The sequence below is a fragment of the Rhinoraja longicauda genome, chromosome 27 (assembly GCF_053455715.1).
Source record: "Rhinoraja longicauda isolate Sanriku21f chromosome 27, sRhiLon1.1, whole genome shotgun sequence".
Classification (NCBI taxonomy): domain Eukaryota; kingdom Metazoa; phylum Chordata; class Chondrichthyes; order Rajiformes; family Arhynchobatidae; genus Rhinoraja; species Rhinoraja longicauda.
This window is the reverse complement of record NC_135979.1, coordinates 8,585,978-8,609,298: the sequence shown is the minus strand read 5'-3', so window position 1 is coordinate 8,609,298 and position 23,321 is coordinate 8,585,978. Positions and strand designations below refer to the sequence as shown.

General features: G+C 47.9%; 1 protein-coding gene across 1 annotated transcript in view; it reads right to left on the bottom strand.

Moving 5' to 3' along the window:
• Nucleotides 1–863: 863 nt before the first annotated feature.
• Nucleotides 864–23,321, bottom strand: part of LOC144606586 (membrane-bound glycerophospholipid O-acyltransferase 2-like) — a 71,522-nt gene continuing 49,064 nt past the window's right edge. The window contains exons 7-13 of the mRNA XM_078422832.1: nucleotides 22,668–22,854; nucleotides 13,426–13,618; nucleotides 10,527–10,630; nucleotides 9,600–9,664; nucleotides 7,480–7,612; nucleotides 4,377–4,528; nucleotides 864–2,404 (exon numbers count right to left, since the gene is read on the bottom strand). Coding sequence (XP_078278958.1) covers nucleotides 2,206–2,404; nucleotides 4,377–4,528; nucleotides 7,480–7,612; nucleotides 9,600–9,664; nucleotides 10,527–10,630; nucleotides 13,426–13,618; nucleotides 22,668–22,854 — 1,033 coding nt within the window. The 3' untranslated portion in view covers nucleotides 864–2,205. The remainder of the gene's footprint in view (nucleotides 2,405–4,376; nucleotides 4,529–7,479; nucleotides 7,613–9,599; nucleotides 9,665–10,526; nucleotides 10,631–13,425; nucleotides 13,619–22,667; nucleotides 22,855–23,321) is intronic.

The following is a 23,321-nucleotide window of genomic DNA, read 5'->3' as shown; positions in this document are numbered from 1 at the left end:
AGCATTAATCCCACATTCCTATCTTCCCTTAACATCCAAACATCCCACAGTTAACCATGTCCCCCTTCTATTCAGGTTCACCTTTTTTTCCTGGGGGAAGCTATCCCAAGACTGACATTCAGATTGGTGTTGAGTGGTACCTTCACCTGAGAGTGGTACCATCACCTGAGAGTGGTGCCTTCACCTGAGTGGTACCATCACCTGAGAGTGGTACCTTCATCTGTGAGTGGTACTATCACCTGTGAGTGGTACTATCACCTGTGAGTGGTGCCTTCACCTGAGTGGTACCATCACCTGTGAGTGGTACCATCACCTGAGAGTGGCACCTTCACCTGTGTGAGTGGTACTATCACTTGTGAGTGGTACCTTTACATGTGAGTGGTACCTTCACCTGCGAGTGGTACCATCACCTGTGAGTGGTACTATCACCTGTGAGTGGTACCTTCACCTGTGTGAGTGGTACTATCACTTGTGAGTGGTACCTTTACATGTGAGTGGTACCTTCACCTGTGAGTGGTACCATCACCTAAGAGTGGTACTATCACCTGTGAGTGGTACCTTCACCTGTGAGTGTTACTATTACCTGAGAGTGGTACCATCACCTGAGAGTGGTACCATCACCTGTGAGTGGTCCCATCACCTGAGAGTGGTACCATCACCTGTGAGTGGTACCTTCACCTGTGAGTGGTACTATTACCTGGGAATGGTACTATCACCTAAGAGTAGTACCATCACCTGAGAGTGGTATCTTCACCTGTGAGTGGTACCATCACCTGTGAGTGGTACCTTCACCTGTGTGAGTGGTACCATCACCTGTGAGTGGTACTATCACCTGTGAGTGGTATCTTCACCTGTGAGTGGTATCTTCACCTGTGAGTGGTACTATCACCTGTGAGTGGTACTATCACCTGTGAGTGGTACCATCACCTGTGCCTCTTGTGTGAACTTCGGCACCCACCTCTGGTCTTGGCATCCATCTTAAACACCGGTGCCAAGAACTGGACATGACACTCCAATTGAGGGTTACCTGCTGTGTTATAAACACTTTGTGCAATACCCTTACCTTTCTGTCCTTTTACCAAGAAAATGCAATACAAAGGGCAAGATTGCTGTCGTTCCCTTTGCAGTTTTAGGCTTACATCTATTTTAAGTGCGACCTGGGATATGGTAGCATATGCCCGGGAGAGAAGGAACAGGTTTTCAAAAGGAACTATGCCATTAAAAACGATGGAGGAGTGGCGAAGATCCTTTTATTTACAGGGACGCAGGGGACAGGAGGTGGAAGCAAAAAAAAATACCAGGTCATTTGAGGAGGCCTTGTTGAATTCCCTCTTCTTTAGTCCATTAGCTGCCTGGAAGCCAGCCAGACGACCAACAGGCGGGGATAGTGAGAAGCAGATGTTGTAGGCAGTTGGACAACAGTCAGGGATTGGTGAGGGGATAGTAGGACAGCCGAGCTCGGCTGGGGAATTGTATGAATGATCACGATCAAGAAGTAATTCATCTGTTCCTGATCCACAGATAGTTAATTACCTGCTGCCTCCAGGTGCCTCCAGCTGCAGGAGGACAAAAGTTGCCAGAGTAACTCAGCGGGTCAGGCAGCATCTCTGGAGAACATGGACAGGTGATGTATCTGGTCAAGGGCCCTTCAGTGACCCGAAACATCACCTGTCCATGTTCTCCAGAGATGCCGCCTGACCTGCTGAGTAGCTCCTGCACTTTGTGTCTTATTTACGTGTAAACCAACATCTGCAGTTTCTTGTTCCGACTGCCTTCAGCTTCTGGTTTTCCCAAACTGTGGAAAACCCATGCGGGATGGATCGATTTCAAAATAGCAAGGTGAAGATTACAATGACCAGCATGTCTCTTCACATCATGAGGCCATCCTCAAAAACCGCTGCAGATAAACTGATGTGCTGAGTGAGTTGACTTGAGGTTGTGTTTTGTGAATTGGACAATTTATCCCCGAGCCTCTCTCGTCCGTTCTCTGCCTGTTGTGGGTATTGTGCTGTCCCTATTAAAAGTTTTGATTATCGCGCATTTCACTGCTGGCCTTTCCTGACAAAAAAGCCACCATTCTTGACGCGGCAACCAAACTGAACAGCGGCTTTCAACAGTGCTTCAAGCAGTAGACAAGTCATTGGTCACAGCAGTTGCATTCGCTGCTTCCTCCTCCCAAAGGTTCACGGAGACCCCTCTTCTCCACTAGTCGATCTTCATCCGATGGTTTTGGATGCTGTCCATTGGCCCGTGTCCATTCCGGTGGTGCCCATTGCAATGATGTGCCATCTCCGTTGGTTTCACCACTTGAAGCCTGCGTTGTGCCTTTGATGCGTCCTTTGGCTTCTTTGGCAACACCAAGATGAGGGCAATGGCAATAATATGCAAACTGAAGTGCCAGGACCTGAGTAGAGAAAATAGGAATTAATTCCCTATGATGAGCGTTAGTCGGCACTGGGCCTGGACTCGCTGGAGTTTAGAAGAATGAGGGGGGACCTCATTGAAACGTACAGAATAGTGAAAGGCTTGGATGGAGTGGATGTGGAGAGGATGTTTCCACTAGTGGGAGAGTCTAGGACCAGAGGTCACAGCCTCAGAATTAAAGGACTTTCTTTTAGGAAGGAGATGAGGAAAAATGTCTTTAGTCAGAGGTGGTGAATCTGTGTAATTCCTTGCCACAGAAGGCTGTGGAGGCCAAGTCAGTGGATGTGTTTAAGGCAGAGATAGATAGATTCTTGATTAGTACAGGTGTCAGGGGTTATGGGGAGAAGGCAGGAGAATGGGGTGTGGAGGGAGAGATAGATCAGCCATGATTGAATGGCGGAGTAGACTTGATGGGCCGAATGGCCTAATCTATTCCTTTTGACCTTATGATAATTTACAGAACCAGACGATGGTACGACATCAAGGAAGTTATTCCGTGAACTGACTTGTGTCTCCTCCCCCCACTCTCATTCTTCAGTTTCTTGCAAACATTTCTTCTCTAAATATTTACCCATCTTTGTAGAATCGATTTCCGTTGCCCTGTTAGATCATAACAACATTCCATGTCTCGCATCTAGGCTTTTGCCAGAGCTCTTAAAAGAATAAGTAAATGTGAGACTAATGCTGCTTTAATAAAGACATTTGTTGCTGTCCTTTATGTAGACCGACTGGTTAACAAATAGATTGGCGCTGGTCAGACCACATTTGGAGTATTGCGAGCAGTTTTGGGACCCATATACAAGGACGTGCTGGCAGCGTTGGAGAGGGCCCAGAGGAGGTTTACGAGAATGATCCCAGGAATGAGTGGGTTAACATACGATGAGCATTTTGGCGGTGCTGGGCCTGCACTCACTGGAGTTTAGAAGGATGAGGGGGGGGGACCTTATTGAAACTTACCGAATAGTGAAAGGCCTGGATGGAGTGGATGTGGAGACGATGTTTCCGCTAGTGGGAGAGTCTAGGACCATAGCCTCAGAATAGAGGCAGGAAACATGTTCCCAATGTTGGTGGAGTCCAGAACCAGGGGCCACAGTTTAAGAATAAGGGGTAGGCCATTTAGAACAGAGATGAGGAAAAACCTTTTCAGTCAGAGAGTTGTGAATCTGTGGAATTCTCTGCCTCAGAGGGCAGTGGAGGCCAATTCTCTGAATACATTCAAGAGAGAGCTAGATCGAGCTCTTAAGGATAGCGGAGTCAGGGGGTATGGGGAAAAAGCAGGAACGGGGTACTGATTGAGAATGATCAGCTATGATCACATTGAATGGCGGTGCTGGCTCGAAGGGCCGAATGGCCTACTCCTGCACCTATTGTCTATTGTCTATTGTCTATAATAAGAGGACATATCTTTCGAAAGGAGATGAGGAGGAATTTCAACGGGTGTTGAGTCAAAGGGTGGGATTCATTGCCACAGAACTTCAACCACTGCCTTCAACCACTGAAGGTCACCTCACCTACTGTCTCCTTTCTCTGTTCATTTATTTATTTACTTATTTATCTATTTATTAATTTCCCTATGTTCTCAAAATCTCTGTAAAGCGTCTTTGAGTATATGAAAAGCGCTATATAAATAAAATGTATTATTATTATTATTAGAAGAGTGAGGAGATCAAGTCAATGGTTTTTTGTGAGGCGGGGATTGATAGATTCTTGATTAGTATGGGTGTCAGGGGTTATGGAGAAAATGGGGTTGAGAGGGACGGATAGATCAGCCATGACTGAATGGCAGAGTAGACTCGATGGGCCGAATGGCCTAATTCTGCTTCTAGAACTTATGAACCTGTGGACAGGGTCTCAATTGTCAGTATTGAACTCAGGTTTCTCGAACAGCAAAATGAGGAGGTTAAAATCGCGAGTTGCTACAAATAGCTGATGAGTCTGATGCACCTCCTTACCTGTAAAATGTGAGTGAGGAATCCATATAGAGAAGGAGGAAAGGTGCCATGGTGTAGCTCACCACAACCTGTGTCGTTGCCCACGTCGCCAGGTCATAAAACGCTTTGCGTGCTGGCGAAACTAAGAAGTATGGCCTGAAATTGCTTCTGACCTGCATAAAACCACACCGGGCCGCGGAAACATTATACTTCAGTGGTGAGCAAATGCAAGCTAAAATGCAGACCAGCTGCGAATGAACCGAGTGACAGAGTGACCATAGAAACATAGAAAATAGGTGCAGGAGTAGGCCATTCGGCCCTTCCAGCCTGCACCGCCATTCAATATGATCAGCCTGCCTTCTCTCCATACCCCCTGATCCCTTTAGCCACAAGGGCCACATCTAACTCCCTCTTAAATATAGCCAATGAACTGGCCTCAACTACCTTCTGTGGCAGAGAATTCCACAGACTCACCACTCTCTGTGTGAAGAAATGTTTTCTCATCTCGGTCCTAAAAGACTTCCCCCTTATCCTTAAGGTGTGACCCCTGGTTCTGAACTTCCCCAACATCGGGAACAATCTTCCCGCATCTAGCCTCTCCAACCCCTTAAGAATTTTATATGTTTCTATAAGATCCCCCGCAGTCTTCTAAATTCCAGCGAGTACAAGCCCAGTCTATCCAGTCTTTCCTCATATGAAAGTCCCGCCATCCCAGGGATCAATCTGGTGAACCTTCTCTGTACTCCCTCTAAGGCTAGAATGTCTTTCCTCAGATTAGGAGACCAAAACTGCACACAATACTCCAGGTGCGGACCATCTCACTCCCATGTTCCAAACTCCCTGCCCTCCTACAACCTTTGCCACTGCCCTGCCCGGTTCCACCGTTAATGGCCATGCCTTCACCTGCCCAGCGACCAGACGCTGAAATATCACAAGGTCATCAGTTCCAGGTGCAGAATTAGGCCATTCGGCCCATCAAGTCGAACGGCTGGTCTATCTCCCCCTCCTAACCCCATTCTCCTGCCTTCTCCCCATAACCCCTGACACCCGTACTAATCAAGAATCTATCTATCTATCTGTACTTTTTAAAAAAATCCTATCCTACTTAAAACCATATTCTACTTAAGTTGCCCTCTTCCTGACCTGCAGATCCTCTATATGTAAGAAGGAACTGCAGGTGCTGGTTTAGACCGAAGATAGACACAAAAAGCTGGAGTAACTCAGCGGGACAGGCAGCATTTCTGGAGAGAAGGAATGGGTGACGTTTTGGGTCGAGACCCTTCTTCAGACTTCAGTCTCGACCCGAAACGTCACCCATTCCTTCTCTCCAGAGATGCTGCCTGTCCCGCTGAGTTACTCCAACTTTTTGTGTTTCTATCTGCAGATCCTCCACTTCCTTAGATGGTTTAGGAGTTTCGGCATGTACCCAACAACTCTCACCAACTTGATCTAAAGATGCGCCGTAGAAAGCATTTTACCGGGATAAGTCACTGCATGTTTTGGGAACAGCTCCGTCCAAGACCGCAAGACATTGCAGAGAGTTTTAGAGGTAGCCCGGGCCATCGCACAAACCAACCTCCCTTCCATCTCCACTTCAGGCTGCCTCAGCAAGGCCGCCAGTATATTCAAGGGCCACTCACTCCCTCTTCTCCCCTAACCCATTAAGCAAGAGGTACAGTAGTTTGAAAATGCACATCTCCAGATTCGGGGCAGTTTATTCCCATCTGTTATCAGGCAACTGAGCCATCTTCTCATCAGCTGGAGAGCGGTCCTGACCTCCCATCTACCTCATTTGAGACCTTCAAACTGTTGTTAATCGTACTTTATTAGACATTATCTCGAACTGAACGTTATACCCTTTATCGTGCGTCTGTACAATGTGACGCACGATTGCAATCATGTATTGTCTTTTCGCTGACTGGATGGCACGTAACGAAGCTTTCCATTGTACCTCAGTAAACCTGACAATAATAAGCGAAACCAAGCTAAACGAATGGGGCGGCACGGTGGCGCAGCGGCAGAGTTGCTGCCTTACAGCGCTTGCAGCGCCAGAGATCCGGGTTCGATCCCGACACTCGGGTGCTTGTCTGTACGGAGTTTGTACGTTCTCCCCGTGACCTGCGTGGGTTTTCTCCGAGATCATCGGTTGCCTCCCACACTCCAAAGACGTACAGGTATGGCTCGGCAAATTGGCTGGGTAAATGTAAAAATCATCCCTAGTGTGTTAATATGCGGGAATCGGTGGCCGATTAGGAAAAGGGGAGATGCAACGAGACCTGGGTGTCGTGGTACACCAGTCATTGAAAGTAGGCATGCAGGTGCAGCAGGCAGTGAAGAAAGCGAATGGTATGTTGGCATTCATAGCGAGGGGATTTGAGTATAGGAGCAGGGAGGTTCTGCTGCAGTTGTACAGGGCATTGGTGAGACCACACCTGGAGTATTGCGTACAGTTTTGGTCTCCTAATCTGAGGAAAGACATTCTTGCCATAGAGGGAGTACAGAGAAGGTTCACCAGATTGATCCCTGGGAAGGCAGGACTTTCATATGAAGAAAGACTGGATAGACTCGGCTTGTACTCGCTGGAATTTAGAAGATTGAGGGGGGATCTTATAGAAACGTACAAAACTTAAGGGGTTGGACAGGCTAGATGCAGGAAGATTGTTCCCGATGTTGGGGAAGTCCAGAACAAGAGGTCACAGTTTAAGGATAAGGGGGAAGTCTTTTTAGGACCAAGATGAGAAAAGAAAATTCACACAGAGTGGTGAATCTGTGGAATTCTCTGCCACAGAGGGTAGTTGAGGCCAGTTCATTGGCTATATTTAAGAGGGAGTTAGATGTGGCCCTTGTGGCTAAAGGGATCAGGGGGTATGGAGAGAAGGCAGGTACAGGATACTGAGTTAGATGATCAGCCATGATCATATTGAATGGCGGTGCAGGCTCGAAGGGCCGAATGGCCTACTCCTGCACCTATTTTCTATGTTTCTATCGCTGGTCGGCGCGGACTCGGTAGGCCGAAGGGGCTGATTCCGCGCAGTATCTCTAGACTAAACTTAACTAAACTAAGCAAAATAGATCCCCAGAAATCTCAGTGCGGTGACATAATGATCTCCCCAGGATTACTTACGGCTCTTGCCGCTAGGGTGATGACCATGCCAGTCATGAAGGTGAAGTAGTAGCCGGGGTAAACTCCGTGCCAGACTGCCGACAGAAGGAACGTCATCAGCGTGGGGCAGAAAGCACACCGGTCGTAGCAGACCCTGACGGAAAGCATCGGCAATATTTACTAACACATTGGCACAACTGGCCTTCATCAGCCAGAGTAAACATAGAAACAAATAGGTGCAGGAGGAGGCCATTCGGCCCTTCGAGCCAGCACCGCCATTCAATGTGATCATGGCTGATCATCCACAATCAGTAACCCGTGCCTGCCTTCTCCCCATATCCCTTGATTCCACTAGCCCCAAGAGCTCCATCGAGCTCTCTTTTAAATTCATCCAGTGAATTGGCCTCCACTGCCTTCTGCGGCAGAGAATTCCACAAATTCACAACTCCCAGATTTAAATCTCTGTTTCAAATGGCCTCCCCATAATTCTTAGACTGTGGCCCCTGGTTCTGGACTCCCCCAACTTTGGACAGAAGCTGTTACTTTCTATCTTTATATTCTTGGCCAGCTTACCCTCATAATTCATCTTTTGTATTGCCCTTTTTGTTACCTTCTGTTGTCCTTTGAAAGTTTCCCAAATCCTCTGACTTCCCGCTACTCTTTGCTGTGTTATACACTTTATCTTTTAGTTTTATTCCATCCCTAACTTCCCTTGTCAGCCACAGTTGCCTCTTACTCCCCTTAGAATCTTGCTTCCTCTTTGGAATGAAATGATCCTGCATCTTCGGGATTATGCCCAGAAATTCCTGCCATTGCTGTTCCACCATCGTTCCTGCCAGGATCCTTTTCCAGTCGACCTTGGCCAGCTCCTCTCTCATGCCTTTATAGTCCCCTTTGTTCAACTGCAACACTGACACTTCTGATTTAACCTTCTCCCTCTCAAATTTCAGATTAAAACTTATCATATTAGTACTGAGTATAGAAGTTGGGAGTTCATGTTGCAGTTATATAAGATGTCGGTGAGGCCGCATCTAGAGAATTGTGTTCAGTACTGTGCATCCATGTTATAGAGAAGATGTCAAGCTGGAAAGGGCACAGAAAAGGTTCACAAGGATGTTGCCAGGACTCGAGGGTCCGAGCAATAGGGAGAGGTTGAGCATGCATAGACTCTACTCCTTGGAGAGCAGGAAGATGAGGGGTGATCTTATAGAGGTGTATAAAATCATGAGAGGAATAGATCGGGTAGATGCACAACGAAGGTATTTATTCACAAAATGCTGGAGTAACTCAGCAGGTCAGGCAGCATCTCAGGAGAGAAGGAATGGGTGACGTTTCGGGTCGAGACCCTTCTTCAGACTGATGTCAGGGGGGCGGGACAAAGGAAGGATATAGGTGGAGACAGGAAGATAGAGGGAGAACTGGGAAGGGGGAGGGGAAGAGAGGGACAGAGGAACCATCTAAAGTTGGAGAAGTCAATGTTGTCTCTTGTCCGGAGGAGGGGAATCGAGGACTGGAGGACATAGGTTTAAGGTGACGGGGAAAAGATTTAATTGGAATCTGAGGGGTAACTTTTTCACACAAAGGGTGGTGGGTGTGTGGAACGAGCTGCCAGAGGAGGTAGTTGAGGCAGGGACTATTGCAACATTTTTAAGATAGAATTAGACAGGTACATGGATAGGACAGGTTTAGAGGGATATGGGCCAAACGCAGGCAGGTGGCACTAGTGTGGATGGGACATGTAGGTCGTTGTGGGCTGATGGGCCTGTTTCCACATTGTATAACTCTATAACACCAGGCATCAAGTGTGCTCATATATCCAACTCCATAGAATTAAAACATTGTACAATGGGAGAGGAGGCCACCGAGGCTATTGTCTATCGAGGTCTATGGGTTGGAAGATCTAACCAGGTGGGATGTCTCCTCTTTTTCCCCTTAGCTGCCCTATATTCTCAGTGTATTTGTTCAATTCCCTTCGGCATGCTACGATGGAGGTTGCAAGATGTTCCACGTGACTCCTATTCGCTATGTTAAATAAACACACCCATTTACCCCCCCCCCCCCCCCCCCCCCCACACTTTGGACTATATACACCTCAGACATGACCTGAAGTTGCCCAAGATCTGAAGATCAGAACAACTTACTCCTTGAGCCACACAGCTGTCTGCATGTTCCAATTGTCAATAAACATCTTCATGCTTGTTGCAAACTGAAAAAATAAAAGTAACAATAAATGGCCAGCAGAGAATAAGTGGGCCAAATGGCCAGCTTCAATGACCTTGTGGTAATGGAATGTGTGTGTGGGGTCCTATGCATAGATGGTTTGTGTTTACAGATGCAAATGTTTGTGAAAGGGTGTGTATGTGTATTATGTGTGAGAGAGAGTACGTGTGTGTGTGTGTGCGAGTGTGTGTGGGTGTGTGAGAGTGTGTGCGTGCGAGAGTGCAAGTATGTGTGAGAGTGCGTATGTGTGTGTGAGAGTGCGTGTGTATGTGAGAGAGTGCATGTGTGTGTGAGTGAGTGTGTATGTGAGAGAGTGAGTGTGTGTGTGTGAGAGTGCCTGTGTGTGTGTGTGTGTGTGTGCGTGTGAGTGAGTGAGTGTTGCGGGAGAGTGTGTATGTGTATGTGTGTCGCATGCATGTGTGCGCGTGCATGTGTGTGTGTGTGTGTGCGCGTGTGCGTGTAGGTTAATTGGCTTTGGTAAAAATTGTATATTAGGAGAGTGCTAGTGTGCGGGGATCACTGGTCGTGTGGGCTGAAGGGCCTGTTTCCATGGGTATCTCTAAACTAAACCAAACTAAAGGTGTCTTTTCTCAGATGAAACATTAAACCAAAGCCGTAGCTGTCCTAAGCTTTAGTTTTAGTGTGTGTGTGTGTGTGTGTGTGTGTGTGTGTGTGTGTGTGCGCGCGCTGTGTGTGTGTGTGTGTGTGTGTGCGCGCGCGCGCTGTGTGTCTGTGTGTGTGTGTGTGTGTGTGTGTGTGTGTGTGTGTGTGTGTGTGTGTGTGTGTGTGTGTGTGTGTGTGTGTGTGTGTGTGTGTGTGCGTGTGTACATATAAACACGTTTTCCTACTTCGATCTTGTCGATGTTGAGGTTGGAGGCGAGATCCCAGCGAGGTCGGCCATGGCGGTCGTACCCGTTGAATCCAAACCCAGCAGCATTATTGACGGCATCAGCTGCAGACAAAACACATCCATTCGCATCCAGAGCCACTCGCTGTGATCCACATGCCACAAGCTGAAGTCACCAACACCACACTCACAATACAACAGCAAGCAAAACTATTCCTCACAAGACACAGTGACCATAGATCATGGCTCAGTCAGTCTTTGTTCCAACATAGCACAGAAAACCCTCGTTATAATCAACCATTGATGTTCATTGTCCACTATAACCGAGTGTAATGCATGGCATTCCATGTGTACCCAACAATAACATTTAGGCTGGGCAAGAACTTCACTGACAGAGGCACTGCTGTAGAGTTGCTGCCTCACAGAGACACAGACCCAGTTTCGATCCTGACTAGGGGTGCTGTCTTTACAGAGTTTGTACGTTCTCCTTGTGACTGCGTTGGTTTTCTCCGCGTGCTCCGGTTTCTTCCCACATCCAAAAGACATAGAAACATAGAAACGTGGAAATTAAGTGCAGGAGTAGGCCATTTGGCTCTTCAAGCCAGCACCGCCATTCAATTTGATCATGGCTGATCATCCCAAAATTAGTACCCCGTTCCGGCTTTCTCCCCTTGATTCCCTTAGCCCTAAGAGCTAAACCTAACTCTCTCTTGAAAACATCCAGTGAATTGGCCTCCACTGCCTTCTGAGGCAGATAATTCCACAGATTCACAACTCTCTGGATGAAAAAGTTTTTTCTCATCTCAGTCTTAAATGGCCTGCCCCTTATTCTTAAACTGTGACCCCTGGTTCTGGAATCCCCCAACATCGGGAACATTTTACCTGCATCTAGCCTGCCCAATCCTCTAAGAATTATATATGTTTCTATAAGATCCCCTCTCATCCTTCTAAATTCCAGCGAATACAAGCCCAGTCGACCCATTCTTTCATCATAGGTCAGTCCCGCCATCCCAGGCAGGTTTGTAGGTTAATTGGCTTTGGTAAAAATTGTATATTGTCCCTGGTGTGTGTAGGAGAGTGCTAGTATGTGGGGATCACTGGTCGTGTGGGCTGAAGGGCCTGTTTCCATGGGTATCTCTAAACTAAACTAAACTAAAGGTGTCTTTTCTCAGATGAAACATTAAACCAAAGCCATAGCTGTCCTAAGCTTTAGTTTTAGTTTTTAAATTTTAGAGAAACAACGTGAAATACAGGCCCTACGGCCAACAGAGCCCACGCCGACCAGCGATCCCCGCACACTAACACTATCCTACACGCTAGGGACAATTTACATTGACACCAAGTCAATTAGCCGACAAACCTGCACGTCTCCGGAGTGTGGGAGGAAGCCGACGATCTCAGAGAAAACCCACGCAGGTCACGGGGAGAACGTACACACTCCGCACAGGCAGCGGCCGTAGTCAGGATCGAACCCGGGTCCCTGGAGCTGTGAGGCAGCGGCCCTACCCGCTGCATCACCGTGCTGCTGCAAAGCAATCGAGCAACACAGGCGTTGACGGCAGCTGGCACGGGCAAGGAAGAGGCCGGAGATGGCCTTGGCATCCAGGCCTGGCAGTAGCTGGGGAGGTGGTGTGGGCCTGCAGTAGTGTTAGCAGACCAGCCTGGCAGTGAAGTGCAGTCAGTCTATCCACTGTCACCAAACTCCGTTATATTCTCGATTAGAATGGGTGTCAAGTATTATGGGGAGAGGGCCGGAAAATGGGATTCGGAGGCAGAGATCGGCCATGATTGAATGGCGGAGTGCACTCGATTGGACGAATGGCCTAATACTACTCCTATAACTTGTGAATACTTGTGAATAAAGAGGTCCATAAACAGGAGGGTATACTGTACTGATGTTGAACCAAAGCTCCTGATTTCCATCTCCGATGAAGTTTCATCAAAACTCTGTGCAATCGTGACATATTTAATCTCCTTTCCACGTCCCTGTCCTGTAGGGGTTGCCAACTATCTCACTCCCAAATAAGGGACAAGGTGACGTCACCGCCCCATGCCCCACATGACCTCACCCAGCCAGCGGTCACATGATCCCGCTCCACCAAGGAGCAACCTCCGTTAGGCGGTGCCCGGGCCTATGGGCCTACACTGTCCAGGCCTACACTGTCCGGACCTACAGCGTCCAGACCTACAGTGTCCGGGCCTACAGCGTCCGGGCCTACAGCATCCGGGCCTACAGTGTCCGGGCCTACAGCGTCCAGGCCTACAGCGTCCTGGCCTATAGCGTCCGGGCCTACAGCGTCCGGGCCTACAGCGTCCGGGCCTACAGCGTCCGGACCTACAATGTCCGGGCCTACAGCGTCCGGACCTACAATGTCCGGGCCTACAGCGTTCGGGCCTACAGCGTCCGAGCCTACAGCGTCCGGGCCTACAGCGTCCGGGCCTACAGAACCCCCCCGGGCCTAATACAGGACAAGGGCATTCCCATAAGGGACAAACCAAATTAGCCCAAAATACGGGATGTCCCGGCTAATACGGGACAGTTGGCAACCCTATCATCCTGTGATAAAGGTTGCTACTGTTGTGACCACTTTGTTGTATCACAAGGACTACTTTGTTTGCCTGTGTAGTAACATGTATATAAGAGAATGAGGTGATTCGGTGGTCACTCTGGTTCCAGGTGGCCGTGGAATAAACAGCCTGGATTTAAGCTCCAGCCTTTAAACCTTTTAAACACGTGTACTTGTGGTCCGTCCAGAGTCATAACAAAGGTATAACAGATACCGGACCACGAAGTACAACAGCTACCACCTAAAACTTTGAAATTCTATCTTTGTAACCGGTCCATTTTTCTGATTTCTGAGTTTAAAGCTTAAATTTACATAACATAGAAGTTCTCTTACCAATGGTCCAGGCAAAATAATACTTTGGTCTGTGGGCCATGAGGGACGTGTAGAGATAGAGAAGGCGCATGGGCAGCGAGCTTCTCGTGATGAAGTCGTCGTCATTGTTGTAGGCGATGAGAAACCGCTCGTTCAGGGACAGGTGCACAACCACACACACACTGCAGATTAGCATCTTCCACGCCACAGCTCGCTGCAGGAACAATCATGTCACAAGCATGTCACACGTAGAAGGGATCGCACAGGCCAGATGCAGGAGCAATGTTCCCGGTGTTTGTGGGGAGTCCAGAACCAGGGGTCACACAGTTTAAGAATAAGGGGTAGTTGGCCATTTAGGCCTGAGATGAGGAAAAACGTTTCCACCCAAAGAGTTGTGGATCTGTGGAATTCTCTGCCACAGGAAGGCAGTGGAGGCCAATTATCATATCATATCATATCATATATATACAGCGCGGAAACAGGCCCTTTCGGCCCACCAAGTCCGCGCCGCCCAGCGATCCCCGCACATTAACACTATCCTACACACACTAGGGACAATTTTTTACATTTACCCAGTCAAATTAACCTACATACCCGTACGTCTTTGGAGTGTGGGAGGAAACCGAAGATCTCGGAGAAAACCCACGCACAATTCACTGAATGTTTTCAAGAGAGAGTTAGATATAGCTCTTAGGTCTAACAGAATCGAGGGATATGGGGAGAAAGCAGGAATGGGGTACAGATTTTGGATGATCAGCCATGATCATATTGAATGGAGGTGCTGGCTCGAAGGGCCGAATGGCCTACTCCTGCACCTATTTTCAATGTTTCTATGTTTCACCTCGGGTCAATGGACAGATCTCGCAGCAACAGGTGACCTGCTGCCAACTCTGTACTGCTCCTTGTGCACCGACTCTGACCTCATCTACTGTATCCCTTGTTCAAGGTGTGGACTCTTGCACATCGGCAAGACCAAACGTAGACTGGGCGATCGTTTCGGTGAACGCCTTGGCTCAGTCCGCTTGGGCCTACCTGATCTCCCGGTTGCTAAACATTTGAACTCCCCCTCCCACTCCCACACCGACCTCTCTGTCCTGGGCCTCCTCCACTGTCAGAGTGAGGCCCAAGGCAAATTGGTGGAACAGCACCTGGTATTTTGCTTGGGCAGCTTATACCCCAGTGGTTGAATATTGACATCTGTAACTTCATGTAGCCCTTACATCTCCTCTCTGTCTGTCAGTCCCCCACCCTGGTCATTGTTAATGTGTTGTCCTGACTCATTTTCACTTCGCCCACAGCAAACAATGGTCTGTTTCCTTTATCGTTGTTACTTCTTTTTTGCATACCTTTCATTCGTTTGTTTCGTATCTCTCTACATCACACCTATCATCGATATCTCTCATTTCCCTTTCCCCTGGCACACAGTCTGAAGAAGGGCCTCCACCCGAAACGTCACCCATTCCTTCTCTCCAGAGATGCTGCCTGACCCGCGCGGGCTGAGTTACTCCAGCTTTTTGTGTCCATCTTCAGCATCAATCCAAACCCCCGGCTCCTCAAGTACTGGTCCTTCCACTTATCAGATATTACAGGTCCAGCACCGATTGTCCGCCACCCTTGCTTCCAGAGCCTTGCCCGGTTATCCTTCTAGCCAGACCTACAGAGGTCAGGTAACAATAATTCAACAACACACCACTGACCTGCTAATCACATCCCTCCCTGTGTCTCTAAAGCACCATGGACTGCATGGACCTAAATAAAAAACAAATATTAACCCTTTCGGGATGGAGGTATGCATCCCAAACACGCGATGGACTAGTCTGGCGGTCATGGGAATTTTGGAATTTTGTCCGGGTTAAAGGACCATCAGTTGCCGGAGAAATTGGTGGTGTATCTGTATTTCCTTACGACTTAGGAGGTGGCAATTTTGGGTCAGTGAGTCTATATAAAGCAATCCTCCACTAATTTACATTGTAACCCCCCCCCCCACCCACCCCATCCCCAACTGCCTTCCCCCCCCCCCCCCGCCCCCCCGATTCCACCACTCTCTTGCACACTAGGGGCAATTTATGGTCAATTACCCTACCATGTTTTTCGGATTGTGGGAGAAAGCTGGAGCATCATGGGAAACCCATAGATGTCACTGGGAGAACGTGCAAACTCCTCACAGACAGCACCGGAGGTCAGATTGTACTACCCTGGTCGATGGCCTCTGTAAATTGCCCCCAGTGTGTGGGGAGTGGATGCAAAAGTGGGGATAACATAGAACGAGGGTGAACAGGTGATCGACGGTCTCGGTGGACTCAGAATCGCCTGTTTCCACGCTGTATCTTTCAATCAATGAACCAACTCAATAAACTTTCAGAAAAGGACACAATGTGCTGGAGTAACTCCGCAGGCCAGACAGTGTTCTGCAAGACATCGGAGAGGTGACGTTTGGGATCGTGACCCTGCTTCAGACTTGTGTGTAAACCAGCATCCTCATTTCCTTGTTTGGACAATAAACGATCAGGTCTCTCCTGTAATTGACATCACTCCTCAACGCACCACTCTCTGGCCACGCTCCCGTTTCACTCCTGCCATCGGGAAGAAGGTACATGATCCCGGAAGCTGTAACGTCCAGGGTCAGGAAAAGCTTCTTCCCTTCGGCCGTCAGGCTGTTGAACTCTACGAACTCCGACTAAACCCTGAACTGCAAACTGTCTTGATTGCACTGGGGACATGCCATGGGAGGCATTGTATTTATATTTTGAACTTCTTTTTGTTGTTGGTTATGGTTTCTACTGAGTACTGTGTTTACATATCTGCTGTGCTGCTGCAGGTAAGAATTGAATTGTGCTGTTTTGGGACAGATGCCAATAAAACACACTTGGCTCTTGTTCACAAAATGCTGGAGTAACTCAGCAGGTCAGGCAGCATCTTGGGAGAGAAGGAATGGGTGACGTTTCAGGTCGAGACCCTTCTTCTGAAGAAGAAGGGTCTCGACCCGAAACGTCACCCATTCCTTCTCTCCTGAGATGCTGCCTGACCTGCTGAGTTACTCCAGAAGAAGGGTCTCGACCCGAAACGTCACCCATTCCTTCTCTCCCGAGATGCTGCCTGACCTGCTGAGTTACTCCAGCATTTTGTGAATAAATACCTTCGATTTGTACCAGCACCTGCAGTTATCTTCTTATACACTTGGCTCTTGGCTGTGTTACAAGGGTGTAGTGAGCAAACCTGGCCACAAAGTGGAGCTATCCGCACAGCAAACCAAGAAGCTGCACTGGCCTCACCTGCAATGCGCCTGAAACAAGAAAGAGGGGTCTCGACCCCAAACGTCACCCATTCCTTCTGTGCAGAGATGCTGCCTGACCCGCTGAGTTACTCCAGCATTTTGTGTCCATCATCGGTGTAAGTCAGCATCTGCAGTTCCCTCTTACACAATAAAGAGGCACAACTTCCAAAGACGTACAGGTTTGCAGGTTAATTGGCTTGGGTTTGTACGCTTGGTAAATTGTCAAGTCAAGTCAAGTCAATTTTATTTGTATAGCACATTTAAAAACAACCCTTGTTGACCAAAGTGCTGTATATCTGATTAGGTACTAAGGAAAAAAATGAAACATACAGTAGCACACAAACAGTTCACAGCGCCTCCTCAATGAGCCTCAAACGCTAGGGAGTAGAAATAGGTTTTGAGCCTGGACTTAAAGGAGTCGATGGAGGGGGCAGTTCTGATGGGGAGAGGGATGCTGTTCCACAGTCTAGGAGCTGCAACCGCAAAAGCGCGGTCACCCCTGAGCTTAAGCCTAGACCGCGGGATAGTGAGTAGCCCCAAGTCGGCCGACCTGAGGGACCTGGAGTTAGAGAGGTGGGTTAGAAGATTTTTGATGTGGGGGGGGGGAATGTCCATTTAGGGCTTTATACGTGAATAGGAGTCACGTGAATAGAATTGTGTTTCGAGTGTGTGTAGGCTTGTGTTCATGTGTGGGGATCGCTGGTCGGTACGGACTCGGTGGGCCGAAGGGCCTGTTTCCGCGCTCTATCTCTAAACTAAACTTTCTGAACACCACAGTCTTTGTGCAAAACCAATAGAGATGAGATACTTGTGAACAACCTGCTGCTTTGTTCCACCTATTCCGACTGGGCCAGCTGTGATTTGGGAACACTGATTCTCAAAGTGGTAGCCGTGATCCTGGGGGTGGGTCACAGCTTCTCATAAACTGGGTGCTGTCTGCACGCCATCAGTTGCCCACAGGATGGGCAGCATATCATCGCTGGCCTGCATGCCATGAACCATTTAGTTCAAGTGTGTTGGCTGAAAACAAATCTCCAAACCACTGAGGAACCCCCAAGCCCCCAGTGTGCCCCCACTGACGACCAGCAGGATTTCCAGTGACGGATACAGAACACGCGACTGCAGATTCACAAGGTCATAAGTGATAGGAGCACAATTAGGCCATTCGGCCCATCAAGACTACTCCGCCATTCAATCATGGCTGATCTATCTCTCCCTCCTAAACCCTTTCTCCGCCCCATAACCACGACACCCCTACTCATCAAGAATCGACCTCCGCCTGAAAAATGTCCGTTGACTTGTCCTCCACTGCCGTCTGTGGCAAAGAATTCCACAGATTCACCGCCCTCTGACAAAAGACATTCCTCCTCATCTCCTTCCTCCTTTAATTCTGAGGCTGTGCCCTCTGGTCCTAGACTCTCCCACCAATGGAAACATCCTCTCTACATCCACTCTATCCAGGCCTTTCACTGTTCAGTAAGTTTCAATGAGGATTCCCCCTCATCCTTCTAAACTCCTACTCCAAACTAAACTGTTCTAAACTAAACTGCTGAAAATCTGAAACAAAAGCAGAATGCTGAAAATATTCAGGTCAGGCGACAGACATTATTGATGCGAAAATCACTACCCCAAAGTGATAACTCTTTTTTATTTTTATTCTTATTGTTTATTTTTTTTTAAATTAATTTAATTAATTACAGTGCATATAACTACAACAGTAAACCCCATCCCTCCCCTTCCCTACATAATCATGAAATCAAACAAACAAAAACAAACAAATAAATAAATTAAAAAATATATTTTTTAAACATAACAAAGTGTTAACTCTGACTGTTTCTCCAGACTTGCTGCCAAGTTTAGATTTAGATTTTGGATTTTTTAGATTTAGAGATACAGCGCAGAAACAGGCCCTTCGGCCCACCGGGTCCGCGCCGCCCAGCGATCCCCACACATTGACACTATCCTACACACACTAGGGACAATTTTTTTAACATTTGCCCAGCCAATTAACCTACATATCTGGTATTTATTCACAAAGTGCTGGAGTAACTCAGCAGGTCAGGCAGCATCTCCCGAGATGCTGCCTGACCTGCTGAGTTAATCCAGCACTTTGTGAATAAATACCTTTGATTTGTACCAGCATCTGCAGTTATTTTCTTATATTATTTAACCTACATATCTGTACGTCTTTGGAGTGTGGGAGGAAACCGAAGATCTCGGAGAAAACCCACGTAGGTCACGGGGAGAACGTACAAACTCCATACAGACGGCGCCCGTAGTCGGGATCGAACCTGAGTCTCCGGCGCTGCATTCGCTGTAAGGCAGCAACTCTACCGCTGCGCCACCGTGCCGAGTTCTTGTTTAAATAATTTCTGGTGGCCAGAGGAAGCTTCAAGGCCCCAGGCCATCCTACCTTGGGAATATTATGGTATACAGGGATATGGATCATGTACTGGAAGGAACGGCAGATGCTGGTTTAAAACGAAGATAGACACAAAATGCCGAAGTTACTTAGCGGGACAGGCAGCTTCTCTGGAGAGAAGGAACGGATAACAGGCAGATAAGATCAGCTTAACATAGCATCATGTTTGGCACAAACATTCCTGCATTGTAATGATCCATGTTCTATGTTCAATGTAGAATCATAGTCATACAGCATCGAAACTGGCCCTTCGGCCCAACTTGCCCAAACCGGCCAACATGTCCCAGCTACACTAGTCCCACCTGCTTGCGTTTGGCCCACATCGCTCCAAACCTGTTATATCCATGTACCTGCCTGTTTCTTAAACGCTGCCTCAACTACCTCTTCTGGCAGCACGTTCCATACACCCACCACCCTTTGTGTGAAAAGGTTACCCCTTCAGACTCCTATTGAATATTTTCCCCTTCACTTTAAACCCATGTCCTCTGGTCCTCGATTCCTCTACTCTGGGCAAGAGACTCTGTGCATCGGCCCAATCTGTTCCTCTCATTCCTTAATGCATCCTGATTTATTTGCACCACCATCCTGTAGTCAGGATCGAACCCAGGTCTCTGGCGCTGTAAGGCAGCAAGTCCAACGCTGCTCCACAGTGCCAACCTCCTTCTCACCCTTTAGCGAGTCTGTTGAATATCTGTAACCAAATTTCTAGGCAGTGATGTCAAGACCTCTCTTCTTTCAACTAAATAATGCCGCCAAACTGCATTTATCTGGCACCTTAACGTGGTGAATCATCCAACGGAGTCTCAACAAACAAAAATGCAGAACCGAGTCTCACACTGATATGGTTTAGCTTAGTTTAGTTTAGCTTAGTTTAGTTTAGCGATAAAGCATAGAAACAAGCCCTTCGTCCCACCGAGTCCGAGCCGGCCAACTACACACTTACTTTGTCCCGCCCCCTCCCCTGACATCAGTCTGAAGAAGCATCTCGACCCGAAACGTCACCCATTCCTTTTCTCCTGAGATGCTGCCTGACCTGCTGAGTTACTCCAGCATTCTGTGTCTACCTTCAATTTGAGCTAGCATCTGCAGTGGTTTTCCTGCACTAGTTCTATGTTATCCCGGTTTCACATCCTACACACCCGGGGCAATTTACAGAAGCCAATTAACCTACAAACCGCAAGCCCTTGGAAAGTGGGAGGAGACCGGGCAACGCAGAGGGACCCCACGTGGTCACAGGGAGAACGGACAAACTCCTTACAGATGATGAAAAGGGTGGGGAAGAGGTAGGTTTGCAGGGAGCGACTTGGAAAAGACAGGGTTGGAGAGGTGAATTAGTTGAGGGGGGGGGGGGGATTCCATATGTTAGAACTTCAAGCAACTGAAGGTTAGAGTCATAGAGTCATAGAGTCCTACAGCACAGAAAGAGGCCCTTCGGCCCATCGTGTCCGTGCCGCCCGTTACCAAACACAGTCTAATTTTAATCCCATTTTCCCGCATTTGGACCGTAGCCCTGAATGTTGTAGCATTTCAAGTGCCCATTCAAATGCCTCTTAAACGTTGTGAGTGTTCCCGCCTCCACCACCACCCCAGGCAGTGAGTTCCAGACTCCGACCACCCTCTGGGTGAAAAAGTTCTTTCTCACATCCCCCCGAAACCTCCCTCCCCTTACCCTGTATCTATGTCCCCTCGTTGTTGAACCTTCCACCAGTGGAAGAAGTTCCCCGCCATCTACCTTATCTATGCCCCTCATGATCTTGTACACCTCAATCATGTCCCCTCTCAGCCTTCTCAGCTCCAGGGAAAACAACCCCAGTCTGTTCAGTCTCTCCTCATGGTTGGGCCATCAATTGTGTTGGAAGGAACTGCAGATGCTGGTTTACACCGAGGACAGGCAGCATCTCTGGACAGAAGGAACGGGTGACGTTTCGGGTCTAGACCCCGCTTCAGATGTGTCTTCCTTCCCTCTGACTCTCAGTCTGAAGTGGTGGCTGTGATGGTCATTAATGGTCGGGAATGTACGAAAGGCCAGAAATGGATATACACCAAGTTGTTGAAGGGTTGTAATGGTGGAGTTCATACATTTGGGATGGATGTATTGAAATTATGATCATTCCTAATAGACATATTAAATATATTTAAGGTGAGAGTGGAAAGATTTAATAGGAACTTGAGGGGCAATTGTTTATTCACACAGAGGTTGGTGGATATATTGAATGCTTAGTTTATTGTCACGTGAACCGAGCGAGGTACAGTGAAAAACGTTTGCTGCGTGCCGCCCAGCCAGCGGAAAGACAATATATGATTACAATCTGATTTTTACAGGGCATCACATTTTGAAACAGGAATGAGCAGACAGAGGAGGTAGTTGAGGGAGAAACTAGAACAACATTTTAAAGACATTTGGACAGGAACGTGGATATGAAAGGTTTGGAGGGATATGGGTCAAGCGCGGGTAGACGGGGCGAGTGTACATGTTGTACATTAGTAGTGCATGTTGGTCGGCATGGCCAGCTTGGGCCAAATGGCCTGTTTCCATGCTGTAAGACTATTGCTCTGAATAGAACTGCTGAAATCAAAGCGTTCGGTTCCAGTTGCGTGTGGAGTACGCGATTTAGTCACCAAAGAAAAAGTCTTTCCCAAACCTCCCCCACCTAATCAGTGCATCTTCTCCATCACTGAGGTTTTTTTCCAACCGACATTGTGCGCATGGAAGGTGTTTAGCTTAGATTACTTTAGAGATACAGTGCGGAAACAGGCCTTTCGGCCCACCGAGTCCGCGCCGGCCAACGATCCCCGCACATTAACACACACTAGGGACAATTTACGCACATACCAAACCAATTAACGTACAAACCTGTACGCCTTTGGAGTGTGGGAGGAAACCAAAGATCATTGGCAATAGGCCAGTTCATTGGCTATATTTAAGAGGGAGTTAGATGTGGCCCTTGTGGCTAAAGGGATCAGGGGGTATGGAGAGAAGGCAGGTACAGGTTACTGAGCTGGATGTTCAGCCATGATCATATTGAATGGCGGTGCAGGCTCGAAGGGCCGAATGGCCTACTCCTGCACCTATTTTCTATGTTTCTAAGTTTCTATCTCGGAGAAAACCCACGTGGGTCACAGGGAGGACGTGCAAACTCCACACAGACAGCACCCCCTAGTCGAGATACAACCCGGGTCTCTGGCACTGTGAGGACTGTAAGGCAGCAACTCTATTGCTGTACCACCTGTGTGTGTCAAGGAGTTTTTTAAAGAATATTCTTCAAACAAGAATTTGCTAATAACTCACAGACTGGACCTAATCCTCAAGGTCAAATCACATGACCTTCTAACAGACACATGGCCAACATTTTCTTAACAAAGACACAAAACGTACCCAAATTAAATGCAAAATATTATACAACACACAAGTTGTTTTGTGGTTTAATTTTTTAAGCAGTGTTCTGAAGCTGGAAGTTAAATTGCAGGAGACTGTGGGCCAATTCTGGAGCTTTGGTAGTCCTGTCCAAAACCCCCTAATTTCCTACTTTTTTTTTTAGATAAAGTAAAATCAGTTCATGAGCTTACCAGAGGTGAAGGTTCATTCAGAGAGCAGGCTTTCCTCTCCTTTCCATTAGCAAGGGGGATCTGCCCAGCCTCAAGGTTTCTGCCCTCGATGAAGGAGATGTAATCATTGAAAGAGTTCAGAGGCCCTGCAAGGACGCCCATGAAGTTGAGGTTGTAGCTGACATACTCAAGTAGACTTGGTATCCGCCTGAAAGACACAGCTAAAGAGACTCAGACCACAATCCAGTACAATGAGAGCAACCGAGATGTGTAGGAACTGCAGATGCTGGTTTACACAAAAGATGGACACACGATAAAGGGCCTCGACCCGGAACGTTGCCCATTCCGTCTCTCCAGAGATGCTGCCTGTCCCGCTGAGTTACTCCAGCATTTTGAGTCCATGTTCAGTGAGAGCAGTGCTTGGGTACAATGTTGCTTCAGAGTGCTTTAAGAGAAATTAGCTTGTGCATGATCGGTCATGAGGGCAAGCCGGGTCCAAACACATTGACGTTATGACCACAAAAGCCCGCCATCACTTGCACTTCCTCAGGAGACCATTCGGCTTGTCTCTGCAACGACCCGTGCTAATTTCTCTAGATGTACCATTGATGTACCATCACAACTGCCCAGCCCAAAACTGCAGAAATTGCAGAAAATTGTGGACACAGCCCAGTC